Source organism: Pholcus phalangioides, unplaced genomic scaffold (assembly GCF_987345545.1).
Source record: "Pholcus phalangioides strain wild (caught in Gottingen) unplaced genomic scaffold, Ppha-v1.0 ptg000003l_1, whole genome shotgun sequence".
Lineage (NCBI taxonomy): Eukaryota > Metazoa > Arthropoda > Arachnida > Araneae > Pholcidae > Pholcus > Pholcus phalangioides.
This window is the reverse complement of record NW_028301596.1, coordinates 33,763,322-33,786,260: the sequence shown is the minus strand read 5'-3', so window position 1 is coordinate 33,786,260 and position 22,939 is coordinate 33,763,322. Positions and strand designations below refer to the sequence as shown.

General features: G+C 37.6%; 1 protein-coding gene across 1 annotated transcript in view; it reads left to right on the top strand.

Annotated features, from left to right (window-relative positions):
• LOC149088444 (uncharacterized) overlaps positions 1 to 3,034 on the top strand; it is a 145,343-nt gene extending 142,309 nt beyond the window's left edge. The window contains exons 13-14 of the mRNA XM_089247534.1: positions 880 to 966; positions 1,854 to 3,034. Of these exons, the coding sequence (XP_089103660.1) occupies positions 880 to 966; positions 1,854 to 2,629 (863 nt within the window). The 3' untranslated portion in view covers positions 2,630 to 3,034. The remainder of the gene's footprint in view (positions 1 to 879; positions 967 to 1,853) is intronic.
• The last annotated feature ends 19,905 nt before the right edge of the window (positions 3,035 to 22,939 follow it).

The window sequence follows — 22,939 nt, the reverse complement described above, 5'->3', positions numbered from 1 at the left end:
GATTTTTCAGTGCTCCCATCTATATTTCAGAAGTGAAGATCGAATATTTGTACCGTTTTCAGGAACGTAGCTCTCTGTGGCGAGACTTTTCAATGGGGAGAACTGATCGCATTCGCTCCTCGGAGTTGGGAACCCACAGAAAACCAACTTCAGCTGACCACCACTACAGTTTGAACCCACTACTAGTAATTCACCAAACAACAACTCTGGCCATATAGCCAGAGCTGTTGTTTGGTGAAGTACACGCAAGTTTTACGCAACTCGTTCTAATAGTGGTAAAGATATTTCACCCGGCCTGGCGAATCTTAGTGGTGACCTATAACACGTGTATAGGCCACACCACAATCACCTAGATTATATCGCAATTTACTGCCATTAATGAGATGGGTTGGAAATGAAGGTGCTGTCTATCGGTGGTCATCTCAAGTTCGTGAGGGAAAATATCTAACTATATCCTTCCTCGGGTTCGAGAAAAACCGGAACCATCACAGCAACCTTCACGGAGGTAGACGATCATCTTACCATCACGCTACTCGGGCGTCAAAAAACCTCCGTTGGGATGGAGAGGAAATCGAATACACAATCTTCGGTACGTTTGTCATGTGTTCTAATCATTGCTCCACAACTACGGATTACTAGTACACAGTACATGCACCTCCTAAATATTCCTCTGGGGAATTTTTTAAGAGTTTGTGAAAGTTTTTATGTGTGCATCATGTATAGCCCGAACAAATTTATGATAATAGATATGAGTGAATTATGATGTAGCTAGTATAGCAATTGCTGTACGTAATTGTGCTCGAGGAATGTCTCTTGCTATCGTATTCCCCCTTTGCTCTCTGCCTTATATCTGAATATGGATTGTTTTATTCTATTTAGGACAGTCTCACCCAACGAGAGTGGTTGCTGTACCTGTACTCAACATACCAAACATACGGCATCACCCTCCTGAGCCCAGGCAGGACAGTATGTAGTATTTCAGATGACTTTTACGTATCCTAGTGTATTAAAATATAGCATTAAGGTTATGATATATAAAAAAAATCCCAACGCTGATAGGTCATTTTATAGAATGTTACAAAACAGCATGTATTGTAGTTTTCATAATGTGGTAGTTGATCAGATATTGAGATTACAGTATTTCAGCGCATTTCGTTTTTCTTAAAAAAAAACAGCGTATTTCGGTAACGAATATCAGTTTATCGGAATATAGATGATGTGGAAAACAAGAGATGAGCAACTCGCGAACGTATTAGACATTTTATTACATAACTAAATACGACATCACAAGTGTTAAGGGGAAAAAAATATATACACGGAGATATTGAGAGCTAACTGTACATGTCGAAAATCCAGAGCGAACTGACGTGGAACGCCTCAGTCTCGTGGCTGTATCAAAGAAAAACTACTCGCTCAATTATACAGGCTAAATTGGCTCATCGGGCCAAAGCATGCTTTTTTACAAAAATAATTATAATAATAATCCCCACAAGTTATATTTTCTCTAAAAACACGCAGGTTTTACACTACTCGTACTAATAGTGGTTGCCTATAATATATTTCACCCGTCCTGGCGAATCTTAGTGGCATGACCGCAATCACCCAGATCAGTGTTTCCCAAAGTGGGCGATGGAATGGTCCAAGGGGGCGATAGAACCAACTGATTTAACATAGGATCCTATGGGTTTATTTGAGTTGGAGGGCGATGAGAGAAAGAAATTTTTGAAGAAGGGGGCGATGGAACAAAAAGTTTGGGAGACTATGACCTAGATGGATCGATTGCCTTTGTGACAATTGAACATCGTGTTGTATTGAATTATGTCACTGTTGTTTTTTTCCCCTTCTCTTTGCAGACTGTTTGATTAGGCAGCTCGGCAAGCCCGTCTTCCAGCGTTCCTCAAAAGAACAGATGGGGTCATGGTACCAAGACCCGCTACCAACTCCAGAGACCGAACACAAGTATTACGTCACGTTGCTGTCAGATCCGTACTTCCTGTACGAGTACAACAGTCTCGCGAGCTTCAGGAGCGACAATTATAGCGTCAAGCACGACCTGACTCCTTACGAGATATCCGGTAACGCCCACGCCATCTACAACGGGAGTTTCTACTACCACGAAGCCCGTAAGAACACCATCATGAAATACGACATCGCCAGGAACTCGACCATGGGGGAACCCATACACGACCTCGATCGGAAGAACCACCTGTATTCGACGGACATGAACTACATGGACGTTGCCGTCGACGAGAACGGCCTGTGGGTCATCTACTCGAGCATGTACTCGAATTTCACGATAGTGAGGAAGCTGAACCCTTACACGCTAAAGACCAACTACGCGAGGAACATTACTTTCCAGCACCGAACCGTGGGTGAGATGTTCATCTGCTGCGGGGTGCTGTACGCCGTGAGCAGCGTCACGGCGACCAGCACTCAGATAACGTTTGCCTTCGACCTGTATCAAAACAGGGTCCTGGACGTCGACATAACTTTCTCGAACCCTTTCCGTCAGAGTAGCATGATCAGCTATAACCCGCTCTATAAGAAAATATTCAGTTGGGACAAAGGCAACCAGCTTACATATCCTATACTTTTCGAGACTATCGACACAGAGCCATCTGGTGAATGAGGGAATGGATCCAAACACATTGTGCTGACGGATTTCCAACTTGTGACGCAGTGATAGTTGTATACATATAGACATAAGGACAGGTTTCTTTTCTAGTACTGTAAAAACCGCTGTACGAGGGTGAAACGACGAATGAAATTTTATAACATAAACGGACGAAGGCGCCATCTTTACTTATCAATGGACCAAATATGAAGTCTTTTCTAAGAAAGTCCTGTACTAAAATGAATATAAAACAAAATGTATCCGTGTGAAAAAAAAAGCGCTTTCAAAATCTGCGCACAACTCTTTGAAAGTATGAAAAGTGATATTTTCTGGACTGTGCTGATCATTTTTGTATGATCTTTGCTGTGACATTTTCGATAGCTATTCAATGTGCTCTAGAACAAAAACAACTTGTTTTAATAATAATGTGTGCTGTTTCATTCTATTTTTTGTTGAAAAACGGGAGAAATGCATCAACTTCCAGACCTGATCCCACAATCCAGAATACCGAGGTGATAGTAAACATCAAGACAAACATTTTTTTGAAATGGTACTCGGGGGCGACGCCGAGTGCCATAACTTATTTGGGGGATAAGTGCATTACAAATTTTCAGAAGTCGCCAGAATATGGCAACCTTGCGAACATTCTGAGGAAATTCTATAGGCGGTGTGAGAGGTCAAAAAAGGCTTACAAAAAAAACAGTGGGGATCACGGAGGGAGAAACAATATCGTTCCTTTTCTTCTCTAGAGATATCATGCGTGCTAAGGGGAGAAGGGGGTATATTTTTCTCCTTTAAATCCACAAGGGTTACTTTACGAAATTTCTTATCTGTCTTTTTTGGCACCAGTGATTCAAACTTTGGTTATATTGAGAAAATTGACTTGGTAAATTTTGAGTTAGTTATTTTAGATGACTTATGAAGCAGTGAAATGCACGTATCCTTCGGATAAAAACCTGCGGGATCCATTCCAAAAACGATTTTTCTGGACGTGTATCCATCATCATTCTCATTTTACGGGTAGAGTTCTGGGACACCATGTTTTGCTTCCAATACTAATGCTTATGTTCCTAAAAAAGAATGTTTAAGTTTACGCAGGCAAAAATCTCAGATGCATCTGAAAAAAACTGAGACATTATAATTCAATGATTTATTTAGCGGTGTTATTACCAGCACCACACTATTGCCACTGCACGCTAAGGAAGAAATCAATTTTACTTATTTTCGTAACGCACTTGAATGTATTTAATTTGCCCGGTGGTTCATATGTTTCATCGAATGTCGTTGAGCAACTAAAACGTCAAGCCAATCAGTACATCGAAATGGGGGGAAGGGGAAGCTAAAAACCTGAAAAAAGTCTGAAGTTTCCCGCTCATTTCTCAATCTCAACGCAATTCACTCTCAGTAAGCCTGGAACTCCATTCAAGAGCAAAACTTTTGTTTTCAGGTACACACATACAATATAAATCCTACTTTTCGTAACACCACCGGTTTCGATGTACTAACGAACCAATCGAAACACATAATTGGTAAAAGGGTGCGAAACTATCTTTCGACTACCAGTTTCTTTTTAAAAAATATATAGCTCTTTCTTAACTTTTTCCTTTCCTCTCTGAAGGTGATTTCCGGTAAAAGGTCTCACCAACAAAGAAAAATAACACTGAAGAAAGTTTTCAAAGAGAGAGACCCATTTGTTTGTTTCTCATTCTTCTTCTCGTGTTGTTGTCAATTACCAATTTTGTTCGAAATGAAAGCAAAGTTTTTCACACTTCGGTTTCGATCCTATTACGTGCTGTTGAAGACTATCCTTTTGTTTTCGATTCTAATCGGAAATACATCGGGATCATTATCTCCTTTTTCTTTTATCTTTCCGGGCGACCAATTTGATCCAAAGGTACTTGGATAAATGTCAAAACAAAAGATAGAATAAACTCTACTCTGATAGGAACCGACCTAAAAGAAGGATTGACATAGAACTCGTTATTAAAGAAATCTGCGCGATTTTTACTCAATGTTTGGATTTCATTGTAAACGAAAGGAAATTTTTTAATGCATTTGTAATTTATACTACATTTCTTTTTAAGGAATTTGAGTACCTTCTTTTTTTTTTCTTTCTTTCGAAACAAACACGGTGCATACTCTATTCGCCTTTTGCCAATTTTAGCCATTGTCCTTGTGAAGGGGCGGGACCATGTCGGAGAAAACTTTATTAAACACAATTAAATATACATACATAGAGTTTACACGTATGCAAAATATTATAGCACAAAAAATGAAAAATTCAAAAACAATGAAGGAGCACGAAATCAGTGCAAAAATACAAAACAATGAAGAAATACAAAACTATGCAAAAATACAAAGACGACGCAAAAGAGAAGAAAGGATATGTAAATTAAATTATTAATATATCTATCATAAATTGAAAAAACACAAAAAAGTAAAAAGTACAAAAAATAATAATAATGCAAAAATATATGCATTGTATATACAGTACAGTTTGTCGCCAAATAATTTGAGTATTGTAACTTTTACTGAAGAAAAATTAATAACAATAACTCTCTGTAATTTCACAATAACAAAGATCACACACAACACGCATAGAGCCTGCAGAAATAGACGTGAACCCACAGTATCAGTGCCTAGCCTACCTTTTTTAAATTAACTGATTCAGTTATTAAACCAGTTGCAAATCAAAGTTATGCAGTATCGAGCACGTGATTGAAACTGCTGCAATTAAAGATCTTCCAGTCCACAACAAAGAAAGATATTCTCTGGATAATGCTGAGGCGAACTTCGGGAAGGAAAATTTGTCTCCACCGGCACCTCTTCCACTCCGGGCGAGCGCACTACAGATGATATTCACTGAGACGCAACTATTTCTTTCCTTATTACAACACGCACCCGCGATGAGCTGAGTTGAGACATGGCCTTCAATTCAGCCATAGGACCCCCAAGGTGGCACCAGTAGAGAGCCACCTGATAGACTTTTCCAAAATAAGGGAAGAATAGTTAGAACGTATATAACATACCAACTTACCTTGCTCGGATCGCTAGAGGTCTAGAGTTTGATTCCTGGTGGCAGTGGCGTCGGAGCCGGGGGTGCTGTGGGTGCTCGAGCACCCACAGAATTCTCAAATTACCGCACATTAGTGACCCGCGACACCGTTCTAGACAGTGGCGTTGGTGTCGGGGATGTCGAGCACTCCAATTAGTGACACGGTTCCAAGCCCCACAGAAATGACTCAGAAATCGAATTCCCAACATGATACTCATGACGAGCACCCACAGATTCGAAACACTTCCGACGTCACTGCCTGGTGGAGACAAAAAAACTTTGCAAAATTCATCTTAGCAATAATATTCAGGAAGTCTCCCTGTATGAAATCATATGCATGTGTTTGTCAATACTAGACTGAGCAATTCCACATCCTCTACTGAAGACGACGCAAAATTTTCAGTCCGTCAGAAAAATTTCAGTCATCCTTTCGCGTTCATTTTTATACCTCTCCTTGAACATCCACGACACCAATAAATCGGCATTGAGACAACGTATCACTGATTTATCCCCGGAAGAAGTAAATTATGTAACAGGGTGTAGTTTTGAGCGTGTTATGTGATGTATAATAAAGATACTGCCGCTAATCTTTCAAACTGAAAATGGGGAAAGCGCAAATAGATAAATTAATAAGGGGTCATTCAAGTATTACGTCAGCATCGATGGGGAGGGGGTTTCGACTTGTTGACTTTTGATGACGGGTGCGGGGGGACTTGAAGGATGCTTACGTCATCAACCACCCTTTATCAAAATATGAAATATTCTTAATGACATCTTATTCGGCCCGCCAAAAACAAGAACAAACTTTCACTAAGTTGTGAACACCTGGACTAACATTCTTCCTGTTGATAAGTCCCTTACAGAGCGACTTTGGTGATCTCTAAATATTTCGTGTATCCAAGTGCTCTGGAACTGTGTCACGTACCACTCAAGTGATCCGTAATTATGCCACGGATCACTTACGTAATCTGGGAATGTGCCGCTGGTAACTTGAGCGATGTATAACCACACTAGGGGCGGCTTAAGTGCTCTAAAACTGTGCCACATATCACTCAATGGATCTCTAAATGTGCCATGGATCGCTTAAGTGTTCTGGAACTGTGTCGCGGGGCACTTAAGTGATTGATCTGTGAATGTGCCGCGGGTCTACTTGAGTGATTTGAATATATGCCACGGGCAGCTCAAACGGTCTGGAATTGTGCCATAAGTCACTTAAGCGATCTGTAAATGTGCCACTTAGTTCATATTTACAGAATTAGGCGTGAGGGGGCAGGCCACATCTGATAACCCCCAGAGCCACATTTGGTCCGCGGGTCAAGGGCTTGCCATATATGGTTTAGAGGGTGGGTCGCAATGAATTTATAATTACTCCTATAAAAGTATTTCCTTTCGAAATTTCTATTAAAAATTTTTTTTTGATCATCTGGGGGGGGGGGCACAGCCTCCCTATGCCCCCCCCCCCCGGCGATAGACTCTGATCCCACCGATATGCGTTAGGCGGTAGGGGAGCAGATGCGGAATTTTGCTGACAAGGGGGAAGGGTCAGAGTTTTGCTGACTTCACTTCAAGGGGGTCAAAAATGGCTAAACATTTACTAACGTAATTCTTGAATGGCCGCTAAAATCAGTCGTTTGTTAAGTTTCATATATTTACTTCATGTCAATAAAAATTGAAGATTTATCACATCATCAACGTGAGTTGTCTTCTAACGCCGTCGATTTTGATGAAATGGACGTCATTGTGGGGAAAGGAAACTTGAACAAAATCACTCTAGTGACATGAACACTTATGCGGAATAAATGACCATAATCCAAGCTGCTACTCAACCGCTCATGCCGCTCGTGAACATTCCTTTGTGGAACTTCTAACGAATTGGTTATATGCAGAACACTATTTAAAAATCAGCGAGACACTATTAAAAAAATTACCCAAAATTTAAAGGCATATTTTCACTCCTCAACGAAATTCGGAAGAGTAAAATTTAATTTTGATGCAAGAATCACGCGTTTATATGCGTATTATCGAACACTGGCCCTAACATATTTATGTAAATTTATTGTTTTTTTTGTGTTATGCTGGTGCTGCCATCTCTCCCCCACATTTTCAGGTGAGAATGGCGAATGCTCATGCTATGTTCTAAAGTATTGTAAAAAAAATCTGTTCGCTCATTCAACACATATCATCAAAACTTTTCAAAGTTTTTCAATCATAGAAACCAAAAAAATTAAGTTGACAAAGGCTGAACTTAGAAAATTTGAGATTGTTCAAATAAAATGTATCTTGTAATGTGAATTTTCCATGTAATTCAGAGGTGATAGTTAACAAAAGCACGGCACTGCAAATTATTGGAGAACCAATGACCCTCGAAGCACACTTCCAAGTAGATAAAGACATTCCATTAACATCTAGATCTCAGATATACGCCATTCATAGTGCTAGGGGACGGTGATATGAAGAAAAAAAACTTTTTATAGGTAAACACCCTGTGAACAAAAATCTTAAAAAGTTGTTGCTCTGTCTCTCTCCTTAGGTCAACAAAGAAAATTCCACTTTTCTAAGTGCAGTAATCGCTGAAATATGTAATCTCAAAAATCGGAGGAAAAACCACATAAATAAGAGAAAAATGTGTTTTCCGTTAATTTATGTCGTTTTTCTTTAATTTTTGAATTCAAATATTTCAGCGAATATTGTACTTGGAAACCTGGTATTTATTTGTTATCCTCAGGAAGGACTGTGCCACGATTTGCTAATTGGGTTTTTGAGAACAGTGTCCGTATAAAAAGATTTTTTTTAATTTTTATTTCAACACCTAACAACCCCCTCGCAAGCATTAATGACGTATCTGAGTTCTACAGGTTATTCGAACACTTATTTCTAATTGCAAGCATGTCTGTAGGATCGACGGTTGATTTGCAGTACCAGGTGTATAGCTATGCACCCTGTATAGAGAATTTTCATAAATTGGGTTCAATTTTATACTCTAGATTCACTTGAATAATCATAAAATAGATTTTTCAATTAGGTTTTCGCGGCTGTCGTTGTGGCAGTTGAAATACCGAGGATGAAGTCATTAAGTTAAAACGGATTCGGATCGTCATACTGAGGTGCCCATACAGGACCTCCTTCCTTACATAACTAGTCAGCAGAAGACAGAGCGAAGAAAACGACAAATCAAATTCAAATTTATTGATCTGGTCTTAAAACCAATTGCAAAGGTGATAATTAACGTGAAAGGTACAATTAACAATAATACAATTAAATATAAAGTGAAAATACACTTGAAGGCCCGGGTGAGGAACGGTAAGACAATTATATGCATGCTATACAGCAACAGCAGAACGTACACGTCTATTCGCAATACTACATAGAGGAAGCAAACCACTGAATTCTACAGGTGCTCAGCGCTGAAACGAAAAATCAAAGAGCTCTGATCCTGCAAAACCTACGATAGCGTTACATATGCAGAAGTGTAAACCCCAACAGCCAATCAGTCTCACTGCACTATGACTCAACCGAGAATTACTGATCCACTAAGTTTCCGGAAACTTGAAAAGAATTTGGATATCTGCTGTAACAATATCAAGAAATATCGGCGTAAAGCTTGTATATATATATATATATAGAACCCGACATGGGAAAAGAATTCGACGACTGTATTTCATTCCCCTCCGAAGATTCGCACCACCATATGCCAAAAAACTTATATCTCCACAGAAAAAGGAAGAGTTATAGCCGCTGGAAATAAAGTATACTCATATCGATTGTGAAATCAAGAATATTTGACAGACAAATTCCGGAACTATTTCCAGCTTCCTGGATTCGCGAGGAGTCAGCTTCTGGGAAATCAAAGCCACATCTTCCTTCTTATTTTCTTTATATTCCATTCTTATTGGCTTCCTTATGCGGCTGATTTGGATACACGAAGAATCAATATCTTCGGGGGAAATAGAAAGGGAAAAAGTATCAGAAATCGACTTCTGAACTTCACTTTTGGTGAGACAAAAGGAAGCAGAAAATGCAGCTTCGCGAGGTATTTTTCTTTTTCAACCCATTCTTGTTTCTTTAGTTTTATCCTCTTTTCGCATTCCTTCATTTGTCTTTAAGAATTCCCTCTTCCAAAGGCTTATCCCCCTTTTATTTTCGTTTTTTTTATTCCTAAATTTGCCTGATCAGCTATTCCGTTTCCGTTTTTAGTTCTATTTTTCCTTGTTCCTTTGGGAAGGAAGGGTGAATTCTCTGAGCGGGGGTTACAAAAAGTATTTTCACGGTTTCTTACATGTTTCGATTTCTTTCTTTTTATCATTTCCTTGCTGGATACATAAACATTTCATTAGGAGTTAAAGGGTAATTTCATGTTAATTTTCTGAATAAATCTTGAATATTCATGATATTTATATCTGCTGCGTCAGATTTTTTCCCGGGTACTTCAATTAAAGGAAATCTTTGATTAGATGGGAATTCGTCTCAGGTTCATTAGGGTGATAATTAACATGATATACTTTGTATAATTAGTTACACAAGATTGGGTTTGTTACATAAAAATCCGTTTCAGAGAAATATCTGCTATATAATTGAATGAAGTACTGGAATAAATACGATTTTATCATAAGGAATCATTTCAGGTAAAGATCGAGTTTGCGTTTGTCATAGGCATTTTTGAATACGTAAGATTCTGTTTGGTAGTTTTAGCTTTTTTCAGAATCACTTGAGTCAAACAAAATCAATCGTTAGTTGCTAAGGTTTGCTTAAGATTACTAACCCATTTATGTACAGGCTATCAGCAACAAATTTGGACGAAGTATAGTACATGTACCAGAGATATATGTCAGAAACTGATATGTTTGTTACTATTCAAGAAATAAAGTTAAAAAGATGAATGGAGGTTTCGTTTTTTTCCCCTTCTAGTCTCACTTCCCCTAATTATTTTCTTACTCGTCTAACCCTAGTGAGGGAGGAAAAAATAATGCTAAGGTAAAAGGGGGAAAAACTTACTCCCGTTCGCGTATGGTTACTAATATACGCGTCTCGATGAGTGGTAGAAGGGGGGGGGGGAGGAAAGCTCAAATTTAAGTCTTTAATCCACTCCAGGCCGAGAGTATCTCGCTCTTGTACGGAAAAAGGTCGAATCAGTGATCTCTTCACTTTTTTTCTATATACGGTGTAATTAAGTGAACAACTTCGCGGACCGGCATAGGTGAGAGAAGAATTTCGGAAACGGCAACATAAAGATAAAACACAGACGAGTATTTCCTTATCTTCTCACTTATAAGTTTCACATTTTTATCCTATTATACATATATTTTACATGCACAAAATAGCGGTGACATGAGTGAGCCCTGCCACCTATTAAATAAACGCAAACATATGGGTTGTATTTCTTGAAGTGAAATTGAAAGAAAGTTTTTTGAATCGCGGTGCAGAATGGAATGAACAAAATATGGTATAATGCCATTATTTATTTTCATGCACATTTTACGTGCATAACACCATTTACTATAGTTTTGTTTTTACCAAAGAATAATTCTACGGCAAACGTAAGAATATAGTAACCAGTATTATGGCGCATGAGAATTACATCGCTATGCAGCATAAAAATTCACAATTTTTGATATCATACAACATATCTTTCGGTCAGCCAGTAGGAAGAGGAAGTAGGGAGAGTGACGTCTTTCGTCATATACCGCCATCTGGTGGTACTGATGTCATCTGCGAGCTATTAGCAGAATGTTGCCACCGTCCATTGAACGGAGCCATTGAACGTATACATAAGCTCCAAGGAGGCAAACTCTATCTGTCTTCATAGCTTAGTTGGTAGAGTTCGAGTCCGCGTGAGGGCAGAGATGAATTTTTCCTCTCCTGAAACATCGATATCTCCTCACTCAGCCAGTTTTCCGTATCTGTCGTAACATATCTTTCACCTTCATGCTGCACACCAGTATAAAACCAGCAACCCATTTAATTGTAAGAATAAAAAATAGTTTCGTTTTTATTTGACAGGTGGCAGCGGGAGTCCAAATATAATTTGTTTCATGTGTTAAGAAATATTTATGCACATTTCTCTTCTACACAAAAATATTTCAATGGGCAAGTGAATAGAATTCGAACTCATTCATCAATATTCAAGGCAACGAAATTTATCTTTTTGACACGCTGAAGTAATCTCGACACAAACGTCTTTCATTCACACGCCACTGCCCTCAAACTATCGATGAATTCAAGCCAGCCAAAGGAACCCTTGGCAGAATATACTGAAAAAACTTGGCGCTGTCGAACAAGTAACTAACTAAACCATTTCAAAATGATAATCTGACCTATCCATCTCACTTGCTTGTTTTAATATGCGTAAATTGTTATAGTCTCATGCAATTGAATAATCGACGTAGATTAACCCGAAATTCCAAAAAAGATCCACGGCTATACGCGTTTCGGAACTATATGAAGTTCCTTCATCAGTAGCAGAAACAAAGAAAGAAAAATATTGAAAAACTCTTTAGAGCGGGAGTTACTACTCGCTGTTGTAGACAAGAGTCAAATTCTATAAGGAATTATATATTGTTTCTGCTACTGATGAAGGAACTTCATATAGTTCCGAAACGCGTATAGCAGTGGTTCTTTTTGGAATTTTGGGTTAATCTACGTAGATTATTCAATTGTATTATCAAACCCAAAAGGTAATTCATTTATTTTATATCCTCATTTACGGCACCCGGATATACGAGAATTGAGGTTAGTGATATCGTTTTTCCAGTAGGTGGACATTGACTGTTTCGTATTAAAAAAATGTACAGGAGTGGGTTCATCAACTGTGATATTCTGTGATATATAAACCACTGCATCAGCTTCCATTCGTTTTTGGTTTTCATTTACTGACGTATGGCTGAACAATTTATTTTTTCTCATATAAATAAACATTTCGAATGCATCCCTCTAACCCCGCAACGATGCAGCTCCCCAATCATGTAGTGGTTTTAAGAATTTGATGAAGCGGCACCGGTACTAAGTCCGGGCAACAGCGGTTGAAGAACGGTTGGCTCAATGACAACAAATTAATCTTAGGCTTGATCTTAGTTCTTGATCTTAGGCTTGATCTTAGTTCTTGAACACTATAGTGTTTCGAAAGTTTTGCAACAGTTTGGTTGCTCAGTTTGCAGTACTATTATGTATTATTTTCTCCCGAAGTCGTGAATAAAACAAACAACTTTTCCCATGCATTCATAAATTCAAGATGCTGCATGCTGCGGTGAAATATTAGGTATTTCCTTTAATATCTAATCCGCTGTCGACAAAATAGAAGTTACTGGAGGACAGGGCCGTAACTACCACTTTTGCCGCCCCCACAATTTTAAAATTCGATAATTTCGTAACACGGTGTTCTTTGTTCCCACCTAAAATTGCCGCCCTTCTAAATTTTGCAGCAAGGGATAGTTGCCCTGCCTCCCTCCTATTGCAGCCCTGTTGAAGGATGACATTGAAGTGATCAGCAGAATATTGAAGATTTTCCCGAGACTCCAAGATATTATTGTCATGTCAATCGTAAAAAATATCCATGTCATTTCTCTCTTGGATATACACCGGGATTATTCCTGCCCACGTACATTAATGCATGTTGTTTTGTACACCCTATAAGATGAGTTTGTGTCTGGTTTCTCCCGGGGGAAATAGCTGTAAAAATAGAAGAAAGTGTACGACATGATTGATTGCACTTCCCTATCGTATTATATACGTGTAGATATTGATGTAAATATCATTGATTCTACACACTCCTATCATATTATACATCAATATTCACACGTTACACGCCATATAGACTTTAAAATGACTGAATTTTTTGTTCCCGAAGAGCCCCGCGACTAGAACTTTACGCCATATTTCTTCAAATTTATGGCAATCTTATTTCTTTTTTCAACTGGATATTTTACCACTGCTTGAATTTCTACTCGATGGTGTTGAGAGGTGAAAAGGAAGAGTAGGGGAGGAAAATGTCTTGGTTTTTCTCTCTCTTCCATCATCGTTGATCTGGGATCAGGATACGAGACTCGGGATCGGATAGTAACGGGATCAATTTCCGGTGCCTTGGTAACACCAACTTCTCTCAAGTGCTAAAATTTCGGGTCACGTATACAGCTAGTTTGGGAAGGGAGGAGAGTATTTTTTTTTTTGCGGTGAATTCTTATGAAAAATTTCTCTCCAAAATTTCTAAAAGACACAGTTGATAAAATCGGAACTGAATAAAAAATATAAAAATACGAGATATTATTTAATAAATATTACATACGATGTTAGAACATCCATTTTCGGAAATCTAGGATTTTGTACTGTTTTTTCCGAGTTTCAAGGGATTAAAAATTTGGATCGCTATATCCGGAGGTTTGGAGAACGCGACTGAAGATTTTGTTCATTATAAGCCGGGTTCACTGAGAGGGGGTTAGAATTGGCATGAAATATATATTAACACAAAATTGATATTAATAAAAAAATGAAATTATGGAGTGAAGAAATATAACATTCTTGGTGCCACTTATGAAAGAAAAACGAAACTATTTGTTATATATGTTCAAGTGTGAATTGGCCTTTGGTTTTAAACCAGTGTTCAGCATCAGAATGAACACAATATATAATATGATATCAATATATTATTCATTTTTTGCTGCACACCGGTACATATTTTGAGCACCATAATACCGGTTACTATTTTTTTAACGTTTTCCGCAATATTAATACAATTGAAAAATTATTTTTTAATGTGTCTACTTTTTAATTGTGCAGCATGAAATTTTGCGGAAGACAACACACTACGATGTATAAAACTTCTTGGTTTTAAACTTCTGTATTTCTTGTCAATAGGAACAGAATACGGTTACATTGTAAAAAGTAATTTTTTCAATTGTATTAATATTGCGGTAAACGTAAAAAAAATAGTAACCGGTATATGCTCAATTGATTGCGACGGGCACCTGCTGCCATCTATCAAACAAAGACAAAAGTATTTGTTATAATTCTTCAAGCAAAATCGGTTTATGGTTTCAAACCGAAGTACAACATAAAAATTAACAATATATGACCTGATACTAATATATTTCACTCTTATACCAAGCAGTGTATGATAGTATGTTTTGTGTATCGGATTTTCGGTTTTTTTGCATTACTCTGACGCAGCTGAACATTTTTTCCCACATAAACAGACATTTCAAAAACATCCTTCTCATCTCGCAACAATGCAGCTCAGCACTCATAAAATGACCTTGAGAATTTAGCGAAATGTTTTACAGACAGGAAGGAAGTTCGCATTGACCGGCACCAGTTCGCGGATAAGCGGTTAAAGAAGACTGCTCTAGTGTAACAAATATTTTCCCCATGATTCTCGCTTTAAAGCAATGACTAAAATGGTATTGAAGTGACTTCTGTCCATTCCCTTCATCTATGTTTCCTTCGCTTTCGCTGGTTGGCCACAGTGTCAAACTGGACAAATCGCACCTACTGAGTGGAACGTCCTTATTCGCTTTGCGGATCTGGTAAATCTTGGTTTGATTAGAATTGGCAGTAGAAAACGTCAGTGAGAGGCAATCTAATGAAATGCTATGCCTATATCAAAACATAATAATGGTGAAGTCTAAAATTTACACACATTAGTTTGGTTCCCAAACTTTTTCCTTTCCGCAACCCCAGACCAATGCTACTTACCTTCTCGCACCCCCCCCCTTTTTTTTATCTGGTAGAAAATGCGGGTTTTTTCTGTAATTGATTACGTTAATTATCCAATAATTCATTTCTATGAATTATTGTACTTATTGTTTAATGTCTTTTCGGCTGTGGCTAATATTTAATTTCGGTTCCATGTTTTCAAAAAATAATTTCAGAATTAGAATTCCACAGCACAAAATATGTCATCCATGTGATGGTATTAAATGAAAAAGATCCCGCGGACCCTTCACATAGTAGCCTACTCGCGGACCACAGGCTAGGAAACACTAACATACAGTACTTATGACGAGTAATAAATGGATGTAATTCCACTATAACAGTGATACCAATGTCAGCCAGATGCACATCTGTTATGCCCAACGAGGTGGCTGAGAAAAAGATGCCCATAAAAAGATGGATGGCATATATTTCAAAAATACAGCAACACAATTAAAAATGAAATTAATAAAAATTATAAATAATATATACACGTGATAAAATATTATACAACATATTTGTATATACATACTTATGTATTGCATCATCAAGGAATGCATTTTTTCTATGGTTTTCGCCAGTAAAACATTGTTTTTTGTTAGTGCAGGAATGCACGTGATTTAAGAATCATGAATATATTAAGAACTATAATAGAAATATTTTCATATTTGGTCTCTTGAAGAAAATTCACGAACTATTTGTTAAGATTTATTTGTTACACGGTGTTATAAAAAAAGCGGAATCAAGAGGAAAGCACGAAAATGGCGATTTATGAATGCAATGCCTTTCTGAACATTCTGTTTGCACTGTTTCGGGCCGTGCGAAAGAACAAAGAAAGAGAGGAGTGTAAAAAGTGCCAGTGGTTGTTCTTCTTCTTCCCTTGAGCCATTACATAAGCGGAGCCGCATGTGTAAAAATGATGTACGACAAAAGGCATTACCTCCATCAGTCTTCATTAAATACTTGCTCTACACACGCCCCGGAACCGAGTAATTAATAACTCAGTGCAAGAAAAGCGGAATGTAATGGTGAAATATTAGACGTCAAGCTATGAAGAGAGAACAACTTCAGCATAGTTTTCGCTCCAAGACTCTCGAAGAATGCAATTAAAGCTAATTTATGAACCTTCTAAATTAATTGACTAAAAATAAAATGAGATTAATATTTTTTTTTTACGAAAGTTTATTGCATTCCTATTTCATTTTTCACTCATATCCCAAGGTTATTCAATCAATGGAATTCATAGATTGAAATCAGACGAATTTATGTATACAAATCTTAAACACCATTCAAAGGTGTTAATGCATCAAATAACATTTAGATAAAAGAATAAGGTCACAGACCCCAAGATGACAAACGGTGCCAGTTCTCCGTATTTTCATACTTCGAGACGCGATCCCAGTCAAAAGATGTCTCACCACAGAGAGAGCAATCAACCCTAAAACTGTGCGCGATACGAACATGTAAAATGAATTGTGTAATTTGCATCCGAATTTCGAAGACACGTGGCAGCAATTCTTCAGCACGTGAAATTTTTTTCGGAAATGAACTCTCGTCTGACATTAGTAGGAATTCGTCACAAATTTCTCGGTAAAATGTTTACTGAGTCATCCGCTAGTAGCAGCAGCTTTGTTTATTGGGGAATCGAAAATTGGAGAAATAAAATTTTAAGTATGAAAAGCCCCCTCAACCTTTTACTAAAATATTTTTAACGAGCTATAATACCCGGTGCTTCCCGGGTTTTCTTCAGTTTCTGGGAGGATTGCAAAAATGGCAAACCATTACAAAGAAATAAAATATTATACATAATACTGGCAGCGTTAAAGAAGTGGTAAACCATTGTAAAGGCATCTACATGTCTGAAACGCATTTCTAGGGAACCACGTTTACCAAAGTAAACATTCCGAAAGTGATTGTTGAGTCCCAGGAACTGTTATTGCCTGTCGGTTTATCACCCATTTCGGGCATTTGCCCTGCAATTGCTGACAATTTTTTAAAACAGCCTATCGTTCAATCCGGGGCCTGTTGCATTAATAACTTTGAAAGCACCAATTTGGTGGCAAACAGTATTCCTTACCGTATTCATTTAACTCTCTATGGTTCTCCTTCGTAAAAACGCACTGATTTTTTTTTACAGAAGCAGATGTTAACGGATATTGTTCGCATATTTTTAATTGAAATAATACTCATCAACACAGCAATTTAATTAATTACAGAGGCGTTTTTAATTAGGTATAATGGTCAATTAAAGGTAAAATATAAAGTTAACCTTGTTTTCAACTCATTTTTAACCGTTCCTCCAATTCATGACAAAAAGCTGCACAATTTCTTTATATACATGATATGTAACTGAATACCTTAATAACAAATTTAAGAAGTTTCAAAAGAGAGAGATATGATATCAATTTAGCACGTTTTTTTCCTGGTGTAAAGGGTGTTCATTTCAATTAAAACTTTTAAATTACTTATATTATAATATAATTACTTTTGATTATTTGTTAAATAATTCACTTAATTTGATTAAAATAATTAGTAATTATGAATTTGGGAACCTCGTGTATCATGTGCGAAAAAATTATTTTTTTCAAAAAAAATTATTTCTGTTGGTCATGGAAAAAAACTTTTCCAGATCGAAAATCGGGATAAAATTTTCAAACTTTCATTTTGAAAAGCCATAAAAATCCGAATTTATTTGTGACCAAATTTTAATAAATGCTTTGGATTTCAGACTTTTTAATTTCCAAAAACGTTAATTTCATACAAACATATGTACGAATTAAATTGAAAAACAATTTAAACAAAGAGTTGAGCAAATGCAACGTCATTCGAAAATTGGTTTCAGTGCTATCTGCAAATAGATGAAATCTTGATTAGCAAAAAGTTTAACAGTTTTCTCTCTCTCTCTCTCTCTCTCACCTTGAATTTATTTTTCAAATACCTAAATTTGGTGCGATTTTATGAATATCAGAGAATGTAAAATTTTAGCAGCTCTCAAAATGTGAAAGTAAACGGAAAGTAAAATACACAAAAAGAAGCTGTTTTTGTATAGCAATGTGTGGTCGGAAAGGAAAAGTGTTGGCGGAAAACTCTGATGACCTCATTGCAAAACTTTTAGTCGCTGCTGCAACTGTTCGTGAAACAATCGGCATCTTCCAAAGAATGGTCAATCACTTGCTAGACGCTGCCAGGCTTGTATCGGAGTTGGTGGTGGCGCATTTGATCACTTATTGTAATTAAAAAGGTTTTTTTTTTTTCATTTCCTCACCATTTCGTGTTTTTCCGCCAGCACTTTCCATTTTCAACCTCACATTGCTATAAAAAAATGATTCTTTATGTGTATTTTACCTTCCCTTAAAATTTGGCTCATGAGTTCAGGGACACCCCCGTATAACCGAATTTTGCATTGAAATCACACTAAAAGATTTACTTTCTAAAACACCAAAAAAATTGTGGAAAGGAACTGGTACAATGGTATAAAGGGCCCTATGATCGGTTGTAGCGATAATAATAACGTGGCACTTCTACCCAAGATGGTGGATGTGTCGACTTGGTATTTCAAAGCGATTCGCTTCCAGCTACTCTAATACGGGGTGTGTCCTCATTGTACAGAAAGAGGTTTAAAAAGTACGCATGATAGACCAATGTACGTGAAATTCAATATGAATAATCGTTGAAGTTTAGATAGGTATTGTTAAATCTTTTATTCAAATTTTTTCCAGAAATATCAAACAATACTGGCTACCAATTTTGTATCTCGATAATATTTAAGGCACCAACTAAAACGTCTAATGCATTAGCTAATCCTTTCAACCTCAACGCAGCAAATACTTTCTGTACCAGTAGGAATAAGAGCGATTCCAATTTAATTCCAGATTGCTTTCGATGCCATTAGCTCCTGTTGATAACGAAGCGACTAGTTTTGTTATGCATATATACAGATTGAGAGAGAAGAGGGGGGAAAACCATTAGCCGTGTGTTCTTCTCTTGTTATTAATCTGCAAACAACGAATCAGACGAATCATTCCTGAAGCAATTTGCAAATTAGATTTCGAACAAATTACTTTGTAAGTGTTGTCGCGTGTATTTCCAGTGCACGCATGTGTGTGTTTATTTGTCTTTTCCTCTCAAATAAATGCATGAAACAAACAATTTCACGGTGGAGAATCACCCACATTTTCGTTTAATAATTTTCTCCGAGATGTGTTTCCAATGCAGCTGTGCTTGACTAACAAACGTATTTATAAGCAGAACCGACTTTTCGCAAATTTGGCTAATTAGGATTCGAGATCTCCACGTGTGTATGCGTGTGTTTATCAGTCTACACACCAACTCTTACCGGCATATACATATTGCAACATCAGCCGTATAAACACGTTCTCCGAATCCGAGGATATCTCTCCTATCACTGACAAATATAACGGTGGCAAAATTGCAATAATTCCCAATTATCAATCCATGTTCACTCGACAGTACGTTCCAGAAATCGGTGTTTAATTCGAAAAGAGTCGTAAAAATTACCGATATTTCAATAACAGGTTTATCGGACATGACATTGGAAGTAATTAAGTTCAAGCTCAGTTGCATGTGAGGTTTACTACTGCTGAAAGAAAAATAGATTTTTGCATTATTGAATAAACTTGAAAGTGAAATTAAGTCTAGACAAGGGGTTGCCGACACAGCTGTCCAGCATAGTTATAATAAAATCACCAGAGGGAGGTAAAAATAAATCATCAATTTAAAATTTATAATTTACCATGTGTTGAAACAAATTTTCCATCATTATTTGAGCTATTCGTTCCAACAGCAGAAAATTATTTACATTCATTATAATTAGTGACGCAATTATTAATGGCTTTCTCATTCTACTGCCTCTTCAAAAACACAAAAATTGCTCAAATTTGTCATGAAAAGTTGTTGTTTTTTCCTATTTTTCCGCCACCTCATTTGGAAAATTGCCCATTTTGCCAAAATAATGATTGCAGAAAAAAATTAGAAAAAAAAATGTTCTATTTGTAAAATTGAAACTATATGAGAAAATGGAATGATTTGCAGAAGAAACTAATTTTTTTTTTGATGCATTACATTTGGCTGAGAACGCAATCAGATAAATAATGAACATATGTTTATAAAAATGAATGGGATTACAATGCCCAGGGAAAAAATCTAGCGACTAAATTGGATTGGACGATCTAATTGGATGAACGCAGGTGTCGAGGAGATATGATCGAAGTGTTCAAAATTTTCAATGGGATGGATAGGATGGACCATGAACTTTTAGTACACCGCCAATCGACTGCTTTTACAAGGGGACACCAGTATCGATTGGTGAGGGACAATGCAAGGTTATGGTGTCGCAGGGAATTTTTCTCCAATAGGGTTGTTAATAAATGGAATAGCTTACCCCCGGAGGTAGTAAATTGTAACACAATTGACACGTTTAAAAAGAAATACGATAAACATGTTGGGGTAAATCGAGAAGCTATCTATTCTTAGAATAAGACAACCATAAGTAATCTTTATGGGCATCGTATAATATTTTATCATGTGTATATATTGTTTGTAATTTGTGTTAATTGCATTTTTAATTGGGTTGCTGTATTTTTGAAACATATGACAACCATATTTTTATGGGCATCTTTTTATCAGCCACCTCGTTGGGCATTTTGCCTGTTGTGGCGTTGTATTTGTATTTGTATTTGTATAAATTGCCGGTAATTGTGGCGTATAGAAATGTGAGTGCGAGTTAATTTTTATTTATTTATTCATAATTCCTTGGCCGAGAGGCCTATTCAAGTGGATGCGGTTGTGAAATACGACGAAGATGACCACCGTTGATGTTGCAAATGAAATCGGAAATCACAGAACAATCAGTGATATTAGGTGGGAGGTTGTTCTAATCGATTGTTCTCCAGGTGCGGCTTATACACCGGAATGACACCCACAACGCGGCCCGCGGCTCTGCAGCTGAATGTTATGTTGGCCCTTGAATATAAAGAACTTGGTCATCCCTAGTCTAGAATAAGGTTTTCAAACTTTTTGCTGTATTTATTTCCAGTCGCCGTCACCAGGTCAGCAATTGATGCTTCAGGCCATGAGATTGCGTTAGACATTTCCCAGGGGAAATGGCAGGGATGGTATTGTCTCAGCCCAGTGTTATACATCAAGGAAAAAGGACTTTTTGGATAACAATGCCAACACGAACATTTTTGTCTCCGCCAGGAATAAAACCCTTGTCCTCTTGTAATCAAGGCGAGCGCACTAAAAACACACTACCATATAGAACAGGGATTTCTCTCCTCATATTAATACGCATATATAGTAACGCACTGAAGAGGCTCCCTTAACTCGGTAAGGTCCAGGTGCCGACAGCAAAGAGAGAAATGCTATGATGAAACAACGGAAATATCCCGTTGCTGTGCATGTTATAAAAAGAAAAATAATGAAGAAGTAATGAATGATGTATTGGTTAGCGCACTTGAGCGAATTGCAAGAGAGCCAGGGGTTGAGAATTCCGGTTGAGACAACAAAACAATTTCTCTACAAAAGTTCGTCTCAAAATTAATATTAAAAAGTCTCCTTCTTTGATCCCCAGATGAAATGCACGTAAGGTGAAGTAGCTGTCTTGAGGTGAGAGTGCGCAAGATTTGCATAGTAGAAGGATCACGAGAACCGTAGTATACCTTTTACGAGATGTATATAGCGAAGGACCACGGATTCATAATCGATCTATCATTTCAGCAAAATCACGAGAAATATCCTCTGCCTGCCGTGAAATGTACATAACAGAAAAATTACGAGAACGATATATGGATCTATCACGAGATGTACATATCTAAAGCACCATAAGAACCATACGCTATTTGCCACGCGTACACAGCAAAATGACCATGAGAACCATACTCAACCTGCAGCAGAAGGACCACGAGAACAATATCCATCCCGAAATGTTCATAACAAAAGGAACCACTAGAACCATACTATATCTGTCACATGTGCATAGCAGAAGGACCAAGTGAGGCGTAACCTATCACGTACATAGCAGAAGGACCACGAGAAGCATAATCTAACCTATCACGAGATGTACGTAGCAAAGGGATCATGAGGAACATACTGTGTCACGGGATGTCGATAGCCGAAACACCACGAAGACTATTCTATACCTTTCATGTGATATATATATAGCAGAAGGATCATGCCGCATATCCATCACGCCCAAGTGGCGTGGTAGTAAGACTCTCGTCTACCACTTTGGGTCGTCAGAAGGGTGCCGTCAGGTCCCAGGTTCGAAACGGGGGAAGAATATAGATAAGAAGATATTTTCCCCGACGATCTTGAGGCGACCACCGTTAGATGTAGCCTTCGTTTCCAAGCTAACTCACTAATGGCAGTAAATTTCTATATAGCCGGAGTGGGTGTGTGGGGTGTCTCCCCATCTATCACGATATGTATATTACAGAAGGACTCGCTGTAACCATACTCTATTTCCCATGAGAGGTATATAGCACGAGAACCATAGTCTGTACATCACGAGATGCATATGACAGAAGGACCACGAGCACCATATTCTGTCTCGAGATGTTCACAGCAGAAAG